The sequence below is a fragment of the Suncus etruscus genome, chromosome X, assembly GCF_024139225.1.
Source record: "Suncus etruscus isolate mSunEtr1 chromosome X, mSunEtr1.pri.cur, whole genome shotgun sequence".
Classification (NCBI taxonomy): domain Eukaryota; kingdom Metazoa; phylum Chordata; class Mammalia; order Eulipotyphla; family Soricidae; genus Suncus; species Suncus etruscus.
Window position 1 is genome coordinate 18,371,921 of NC_064868.1, and position 10,036 is coordinate 18,381,956.

At 35.4% G+C, this 10,036-nt stretch overlaps 1 protein-coding gene across 1 annotated transcript; it reads right to left on the reverse strand.

Annotated features, from left to right (window-relative positions):
• Window positions 1-460: 460 nt before the first annotated feature.
• LOC125998757 (melanoma antigen preferentially expressed in tumors-like) lies at window positions 461-3,093 on the reverse strand. Its single transcript, XM_049766826.1, has 3 exons — window positions 2,804-3,093; window positions 1,776-2,375; window positions 461-974 (listed from the first exon to the last, which is right to left on the reverse strand). Exons 1-3 carry the CDS (start codon window positions 3,091-3,093, stop codon window positions 461-463), a joined length of 1,404 nt encoding a protein of 467 aa, XP_049622783.1.
• Between the last annotated feature and the right edge of the window lie 6,943 nt (window positions 3,094-10,036).

Genomic DNA, 10,036 nt, shown 5'->3' on the forward strand with positions numbered 1-10,036 from the left:
CAAAATTTGACTTCAGGGAAAACTATAAGTTCTTTAACATGTTGATCCTGGATTAAAGAGGCACAGCAAGGTAGCAATAAAAGTCCAAAGGCAACAGTAATGGGAGAGCTGATTCACAAAATTCAGTTGTGTGTGTGTGTGTGTGTGTGAAAATGGTGTTGTGGTCCTTAACAAAGGGAGATAATACATTTGGTGATGGATGTGGCATGGTAATGATTACTAACAGTATCATAAGCCAATTTTTTCAAGTTAAAAAGTAAAAAAGAGAACTAAAAAAAAATAAAAATGTTGAGTGCTTCATCTTTCAAAAATTAAAAAACAAACAAATTATTTACCCTGGGCTGCAATTTGTGTTAACTAATTAAGCCACATATAACTGTGAGCCACTGGTGGTACAGACCAGCAACAACATGTTAATGGCCATATGTCAGTGGTAAAGCAATTCTCTTTGTTGTAAAATTTACTGAGGAAAAGCGGTCCAGTACATGTCTTCTCGCTTTGCTTCCTGCAGCATCAACTTCAACTGGGTCTGTACTTCCACAAGTTTCTGCTGGTTCAAAATACCATTAATATCCCATTGTTCATAGCAATCAATAGGGATAGGATAAATCACATGCTTCAGCTCTGTCAAGGCTGTTAAATATTGCAGAATGTCAATTAGTGCACGTATTGTGATAGGATTACAATTAAAACTAAAAACTTGGAGGCATGAGCAGTGGCTCAGGGCTGGAAGAATAACAGAGAGAGTAGAATTGGTTATGTGGCAGTTGTTCAACTCTAGATGTTGAACGGTGCCCGAGACCCTCTCCAGCATAGTTTTTAAGGGCTCACAAACTTCCCTTAACATTTGGTTGTGACTCAGATTCAGCAGCTTTAATTGGGTAACCTGAGAGCTCTGTGATAGGAAAATGATATCTCTGGTAGAAAGATAACAGCAAGACAGACTCAATGTCTCCAGCTGAGGTGGTAGGACTCTGTAAAGAAATAAAGAAAAATTATTCCAGCATAATGAAATATTGGACCAGATCAGTGAACACTAAGTTAAAGCTACTACACTTTCTAAGGTAAAATATTTTGTACATCATTACCCATAGAAATTTTACCAAAATTGGCTTTGTATGCAGACTTTACAGTTTTATGACTTTGGGTTGGTTATTTTACCATTCTGAGACATAATCTCTTAGGCTTTAATATGCATACATATTATAAAGTAATTCTTATATGGGGTTACAGGAATGGTAAAGTGGTGAAAAAAAAAACTATACAAATCGCAAATCAATGGTGGGTTCTGTTATATTTGGTGCAGATAAGTCGAGAAAGCTCTAAGTAAAATTCCATTTTATTTGTTTCCAGATGACAAGGTCTATAGTCAAATTTTAAGCCTTGAGGAAACTGTGAAGTCATCTGGGAGTGTTAAATATTGTGACCACCTAATGCAGGTATGATTCAGGACAAAAACAAAATACATTTTTGCACCAAAATCTTTTTTCCTCAAAAAGATTGTAAATTCCAATATAATGAGGATGAATGCTTTTAAATCACTGTAACACTAAAATAGTTCTATCTAGTGTTTGCATTGGGTTGAATGTCTAACTAAAGAAATGAATGAGCCCCATTTCCTATTCTAAGCTGCTTATTTTCTTCAACACAAGAGAGACACCTATTTTTAATCAAAAAAAGTTGCAAGCTCCCCAAATTCACAAGCTGAGGTAGAAAGAAAAATGGGATCGAAGGAGTATTTGTGCATGGGCTATTTCCTTTCCCCACCCTGTTACCTGAGAAGTTTGTGCAGTTGATTTCTAAGGCAGAAAAAAGATAACTTGAGCTCATTGAGGTTGTTCAGCTTTCCAAGCCAGATAACGAAGTTTCTGAAGTGCTTCCCCTTACAAAGTTTAAAGGGAACATCATTGAAACTAAGGCTATTGAGGTGGATCAACTGAGGTAAAAGGGTGGTGACTTTCTTCAGGTCACCCTCATTCACTTCCAGGTGATCAATGCATGCCGGATCCAAGACCTGCAGGCTATTTGTAGGTGCTGACAAATTATCAAGTTGCAAATTTCGGCAACATAGGTGCAAACACCCATAGCTCTGCTCAATTTTACTCTTAAGGAAAGAAAGAAATCGTTTTGTTCTTAAGGTAGAATTGAAAGAAATATCAATCAATAATTCAATGTGTTCCTTGACTGGCAGAGGCTCAGATTCTGAAGTATCCATTTCAACACACATTAAATTGGGTTGTGCTTCATTTAATTTCAGGTTGGAGTGCTGAGCATAAGCACAAGACTGTGAACAAAATGGGTATTTTACCCTGTATGTGCATACTATTCCATGGTTGTAGTCCTGCCTTAAATCCAGGACCCTCAGTTTTGAACCCCTGTAAAATAAAAGGAGACAATATGTGAGAAGTCTTAAGTTTTATTATAACCCAGAAAAACCAATGATGTAAAGCTGAGACAAAATTTATTATCTTGTGTTTCTCTCCATATATGATTACATACAAGCTTTATCCACATAAATGTACCATCTTTCCCCATACTTTCTGCACTTCTTGTTATCCCCAATCTTGATGCCCATCTTGTTATGGAACCATATTCAAAGAGTAAATCTATTTATAGTGTCCTCAATTAATTCTATCTATATTAACCCAGAAATCCTTTAAGTACTTAATGTGACTGCAAGTTTTGGACCATTAAACTCACTGAGACCCAAAGCAGGCATCAATAGTTAATTTGGTATTCCCATATGCCAGTATCCAACATTCCCTCATGATGATTTACTTTGTGACTGCTGGATCAGTCTTACCATGGGTAAGAGTTCTGGGCAGGGAGGAGATGAAGACCATCCACCATGGCTTTCAAAATTTTATAAGTTGAGTCTTCGGTAGTCAATCTTCCAATGTGCAGACAATAAAAGGGCCAAACTTTCACCATTGACTTTAGCATTTCTTTCTTTCTTCCCAAGAAGGCACAAGTAAACAAAGGAACAAAGATGTCTCTTGGGAGTTCATCCAGAGCTTGGATTGCTGCAGGCTCATTAGTCAGCAGAGACTTCATTGCAAGCTCCAGCAGTGTGGGGACGGCCTTTTGGTCCATCTTCGTGAACCTGCTTCAGAGTAAGGAATAATGAACCAAGCTGAGAAGACAAACTCATGTTAAATTCTAAGATAAGGAACTCAATATACGTTGGCCACCACCTTGCATCTTCAGATTTGTCTGTAAGGGGTTAGTATACATTGCAAGGGGTGATCTCACAACTCGTGGGTTTTATTTTACAGGGTAGGGTTAAAGTAATGGATATAATATTCATGTACAATGAAAATTATAAATATCAGGTATAATGTTTGTTTATACATCCTGTGGAAACATGTAAACGAAATGGGACAAGACAAGCATTCTCAGTTACACAGTTATTTTTGGGAAAGAGAAATAGAAAGGGAAAATCAGTATCTCACAATGTAGGTGCCAGAGAAACACTAAACCAGAATCTCAAAACTTCTATCTCCATCATCAAAAATAACAGCAAATATCACCAACAAAACACTGAAAACCAATGAGCAAAAATCATATGCTTTAAGCAGTTGTGCAGCAGGAGACTATAAGTCAACACTCCATGCAGAAAGAATTATACATAAATAGACAATAATTTGAATATAAAGGGAAAGGACAGATAGTAACGTTGTGAGATGCTTGGTTTGTATATGGCCAAACCAGGTTCAATATCTAGAACAACAAAAGAACCATTAGGAGTGATCCGGGAGTGAGTGCAGAGTCAGGAGTGTGCCCTGAACACTGCCAGTTATGACGCAAGAGACTAAAAATAATTTGAAGGTGTAGAAATCTACTTTGAATCAGAATATTTTACATATCTAAACAAAGTCTCAAATATAAGGTCTATTTGGGTTTATGGATCTAGTCTTTCCTTCAAATATTCTACATGGTAAACAAAAAACTTTCAACATACATTAAGTCAGTATTCTTGATATGCATAAAGAAAGACTCAGATGAAAAAGAGATCAAAAAGTCTATCCCATTTAAACAAGTGTCCAAAACTATCAAGAACCAAGGAATCAACAAGGAACATGAGAAACCTATTCCACAAAAAGTTCAAAACACTTAAGAGAGAAATTTAAAAATACCTAAGGAAATTAAAATCTTCTTATGCTCATGGATTTGAAGAATTAATATAATCAAAATGGCAATTTTACCCAAGCTACTTTATAGATTCAATGCAATTCCTATCCAAATTCAGACAACATTCTTCAAGGATTTAGAACTTAACCTATTATAAAGTTTGTGTGGAATATAAAAGACATAGCATAGCCAAACCCATATTGAAAACCAAAAACTAAGAGGCATATCATTACCTAACTGGCAACTCTACTACAAAGCCATGGTCATAAAAATAGCATAGTATTAGAACAAAGAGAGACTTTCAGATGAATGGATCAGAATGGAATATCCAGTGACAAACCCTATGTATATGGTCAGTTAATCTTTAACAAAGGATCCAAGAACTTGAAATGGAATAAAGACAGTCTTTTTGACAAATGGTTTTGGAGCCATTGGATACCCATGTTTAAGAAATTAACTGTATTGTCTCTGGGATTATTACAATAATGTTTTTACATTTTTTTTAAAAATCCACAGATGAGTGAGATTATTTGTTGTCTATTTCTCTCTGACTTATTTCACTCAGCATAATAGATTCCATGTACATCCATGTATAGGAAAATCATGACTTTATTTCTCCTGACAGCTGAATAACATTCCATTGTGTATATGTACCACAGTTTCTTTAGCCATTCCTCTGTTGAAGGGCACCTTGGTTGTTTACAGAGACTGGCTATTTCAAATAGGTCTGCAATGAATAAAGGTGTTAGGAAGGGATTTTTGAATTGCATTTATGTGTTCCTAGGTACTGACAGAACTTGATAAAGAAAAAAACGTATAGCCCTATCAAAAATGGGGGAAAGAAATGAACAGAAACTTCCCCAGTGCGTTAAAGGCCAGAAGGACTGGCTCACAATATGGATCTCACCACAAAGAGTGATAAATGCTGTTAGGGAAATAACTACACTAACGACTAACATGACAGTGTTAATGAATGAGAGATGTAGAATACCTGCTGGAATACAGGCAGGGGAGAGGGAGGAGGGAGAGCAGGGACATCGGTGGTAGGAATGTTGCACTGTTTCTTTCTTTCTTTCTTTCTTCTTTCCTTCCTTCCTTCCTTCCTTCCTTCCTTCCTTCCTTCCTTTCTTTCTTTCCTTCCTTCCTTCTTTCCTTCCTTCCTTCCTTCCTTCCTTCCTTCTTTCCTTCCTTCCTTCTTTCTTTCTTCCTTCCTTTCTTCTTCCTTCCTTCCTTCTTTCTTTCTTCCTTCCTTCTTCCTTCCTTCTTTCTTTCTTTTTTCTTTCTTTCTCTCTTTTTTCTTTCTCTCTTTCTCTCTCTCTCTCTCTTTCTTTCTTTCTTTCTTTCTTTCTCTCTCTCTCTTTCTTTCTTTCTTTCTTTTTTCTTTCTCTCTCTTTCTCTCTCTTTCTTTCTTTCTCTCTCTCTCTCTCTTTCTTTCTTTCTTTCTTTCTTTCTTTCTTTCTTTCTTTCTTTCTTTCTTTCTTTCTTTCTTTCTTTCTTTCTCTCTCTCTTTCTCTCTTTCTCTCTCTCTTTCTTTCTCTTTCTCTCTCTCTCTTTCTTTCTTTCTTTCTTTCTTTCTTTCTTTCTTTCTTTCTTTCTTTCTTTCTTTCTTTCTTTCTTTCTTTCTTTCTTTCTTTCTTTCTTTCTTTCTTTCTTTCTTTCTTTCTTTCTTTCTTTCTTTCTTTCTTTCTTTCTTTCTTTCTTTCTTGTGTTTTGGGCCACATCCTGCGACACTCAGGGGTTACTCCTGTCTCTCTCTGCTCAGAAGTCTCTCCTGGAAGACTCAGGGAACCATATGGAGTTCCGGGAATCAAACCCGAATTTGTCCCAGGTTTGTCTGCCTGCAAGGTAAACACCCTACTGCTGTGTTATCATTACAGCCCCCAGAACAGGAATTTTCAAACTTTGGTCTATGAGACCTAATTCATTATAGTACTTTGCTTTGTTTGCAGTTTTATTAGAACCAAACTGAGGCTGGTCGCTAATCTTTTCTTAATGAATTATTTTGCACTGAAAGTGCAATGTTGAGTGGTTGTGACACCGTGGTCTAGAAACTTGAAATATTTATGGTGTGGCTTATTACACGTTATTTGCCAAATCATTACTAAAAAAGAAGTAGGATAATAATTTTAGATGTGATTACAGTAAATTTTACCAATGTCCCTAATGATCAGCATTTTATCTGTAATATTAATATCATAGTGAAGGTAAGCTGGGAGTACTAGAATACAAGTGTTTCAGCTTCGAAAAAGAGAAAATATACAACTGAGAATGAATTAAGTTTTTGTCATTCATATTATGATGTGTCCTGAAGCATTTTTATTTGGGTCTGTTTTTGTTAGGACACTTTTTGCCTCTTGATTTGAATGTATGTACTCATCAACTCTGGAATAAGTGTCCTTATGATTTTTTGTAAAAAGCCTAAGAGGAAATCCCCATCTAGGAAGAACTTAGTATAGGACTAAGTTTGTCACCACTATTTCTTACATTGTTACCCTTAAACTCATTCCATAATTCTTTATAGTATTGTTCAATTGTTAATGCTTATTCATCTTCTGTTGTCTTTCTAGGCTTTCCTCCATCTCATCTTCAAGTTCACTGATACTTTCCTAGACTAATTTTTTACTTTGCTTTTAGTCTTTCAGGTGATTTTTTAAATTTCACCAACCAAACACCTTAGTTATGTAGTTTGTAGTTTTCTCAATTCTACTCTCATGGTTTCTTATACCTATACCATTGTTTATTGAGCTCATGAAATATTCTCTAATGGTGTTAAAACAATGAAATACTTCAAAATTCTCATGTAATCATTGTGCATTGACCATGCTATGTTTCTGTATCATTATAATTTTATATGCTTATGAAGCAAAAACCAAGTGTGATTTTTAATTTTTAATAATTTAATAAAATCACCATGAGATGCACAGTTACAGTGTTTTCACGATTAAGTTTCAGTCTTACAATGTCTCACAATGTCCATTCCTTCACCAACTGACATTTCCTGCCATTAATGTACCCAGTTTCCCTTGTACCATCCTTCCTTTGATCCCCACTGCCTACCTATATGGCAGATATTTTTTCCCTCTCTTTTTCCTTTTAGAAACTGTGATTTACAATATAAAATTTACACCTGAAAAAGAACAACTTTTCCTGATAATAGCTCAAATTTTCAAGTAAAAATCTAACACATATATTCACATAGAAACTACATACCAACCACTTTTAAGCTTAAAGGATATTTAGGGGTGCCATAAAGTTGTATGTAATTAAAAGTTATTTAACTAAAAGATATTGTAATTAAAAGCTATTTAATATAATAGTACCTTGGAAAGACAGTACAAATGGTAAAAAAGAATGAAGATATAGAAATCAATGCAAGGCTATCAGTATCTTATATCATATAAGAAAATAATTATATTCTGTTAATGAAGAAAATAATTTTGTTAATATTTGACCAAAATTATCTAAAAGTAATAGTCTCACTCATCTATGGGTTTTAAGAAAAATTAAAGACATTTAAACAATTCCCAGAGATTAGAGCCAGAAGGACTGGGTCAGGATATGAAACTCACCACAATGAGTGGTGAGTGCAGATGGAGAAATAACTATGCTGAGAACTATCATAACAATGCCTTTGAGTGAGGGATATAGAAGGTCTGTCTTGATTACAGGCAGGATGTGAGGGAGGGAGGAGTTGGGAAATTTGTGGTGGGAAGGTTGCACTCCTGAAGAAGGTGTTTTTTTAATGACAAAATCCCAAGTACAATCATGTTTGTAATCATACTGTTAAAATAAAGTTATTATTTTAAAAAAGGAATCTACTAGCTTGCTCTTCAATCCTGTGTTTTCCCTAAATACATATCTCACTTATTATCTCTATGTCTCTGTTTGCTTTTTCCACTAGGAGAGACCCATTGTTCTCTCTTTAACATGTACTTCTTCTATTTCCCCTCATATCTTTCTAAATTCCACTATAAAACTGCCCTACTTCACCAAAAATAAAAGATAGACTGTCATTAATCTCCATAATGTAGATTTATTATAAACAATCCTGTCCAATTACTTTGCAACCAAAGTAATGCTTAACAAGAGGAAAGTAAACAGATATATTTACAACTGGAAAATCTCTTAAAGCTTCTATTAAGCAAATGTGTTATAAAAGAGCAACAAAATTAACCTACAGGTTCTTTTTAAAGAATAGTATTGAATATGTGTAGTATCAGAATGGGATAGATACATTCACAGGCAAATTCAGAAAAGAATGAAAATAAATTGAGTAAACAATATCTCCATAAAATTGTCATATAAAAACAGCTAAGTATGAAAAATTAAACCTCAACATGGAAAATAAACGAACTGAGGTATAAAACGTAAATGTGTGCTTACTTTTATTACATCAAATCCTAATTGTAGAAACAGAAAAATCACCATCTAGCTTGAATAAAGAAGAGAAAGTGCATAAATACCCAAAATAATAAATGACAAAGTATTAAAAAGCGATGAAACAGAAAAGGTGAAGATTACAAAAGTACTATTCAAATACATTTAAAATCTATATAAAACATATACTTTCCAGTGAAATAATATTATGTACTCAAACTGTATTATTATAAACCTTAAACTAGCCAATTTTCATCAAAGAAAGAATACTCTCTGAGAAGCAACTCATTCTGGTAATTTTATATGCAGATTTCTAGCAATTTACCAAAGACAATTGCTCTATAAATTATCCAAGGACACTAAAATGCACAGAAAGCATCAGGAATAAAGAGATAGCAGAATGGTAGGGTGTTTGCCTTGCACATAGCTGGCCCCAGACTGATGGTGTTTTGATTCACAGCATACCACATAGTTCCCCGAGCATGTCAGGAGCGAATTCTGACCACAGAGCCAGGAGTAACCCCTGAGGGTTGCCGGGTGTGACCCAAAAACAAACAAACAATAAAGAAATACAGGAACAAAAAAAAGAATGTATCTCCTAACATCTTGGATCTGGATCCTGTACCTCTCCCTAGTTTATTCAATAGCTGGAGGACAGAGCCCACAGCACTGTCTAGGTATGCACAAGTGAAGGACCCCAATATTCTCATCATGTAGCCATTTTAGAACTCCTTCCTCTGAATGATGACTGCTCCCATCTATTGTCCTCCAATACCCACATTGTTATATAACAGCTGGGAAAACACAGGGCTACTTTGGACTCAGCCTACCGCAATGATTGCCCCCTATTAAATTGTGGACTTGCCCCCTATCACTTCTGTATACTTCTGAGTTCTACTCCTTCCCATCCAATCTCCTCCTCACCACATACCTGTGCTCTGGAATGCTGAGTAGGCAGCAGCAGCCTGGATCTGTACCTTAGCTGATAGATCTGTAAGAAGCCCACAGATCTCCCCTCATACCATCTACCAGATCCTACAAATGGCGGAATCTCTAGTCACACCCACTCCGACCAAGCTCATGGTCACAGAAGCTGCAACAGTGTATTCAGATCCTGAACCCTCTTCTATATCTTCATTGTTATCACTCACAAAACAAAGAACAATGAATGTCCCAGGACATTAGCTTCTAAGACACAAGAAGACACAAGTCTAACAGAATTCTCAGCCCATAAAAAACCTTGACACTATTCAAAAGGAAACTCAGAACAAGTCTTTTAAATAGTAGTGTAAATGATGGAATCTCTTAAAGAGAAATTCAATAAACTCAAAGAAAAAATGGTGCAAATTCTAAAGAATGCATTGAATGAATATGAAAGCTATAAATAATTCACTAGTAAGGAAAAGAAAAATAATTTGGAATGCTGAACAATGTATCAGCAGTTTTGAAAACAAAACACACAGACATCAAACATAAAACATCAAAAAAAGCAATATATAGCCTGCTGCCACAGTCCTCTCATCCTGTT

Coding starts and splice junctions, on each gene's coding strand:
- LOC125998757 (XM_049766826.1), bottom strand. CDS start 3,093: ATGGACCAAAAGGCCGTCCCCACACTGCTGGAGCTTGCAATGAAGTCT. Junction 2,376..2,803: donor GCCCAGAACTCTTACCCATG/GTAAGACTGATC, acceptor TTTATTTTACAG/GGGTTCAAAACTGAGGGTCC. Junction 975..1,775: donor CAACTGCACAAACTTCTCAG/GTAACAGGGTGG, acceptor ATTTCTTTACAG/AGTCCTACCACCTCAGCTGG.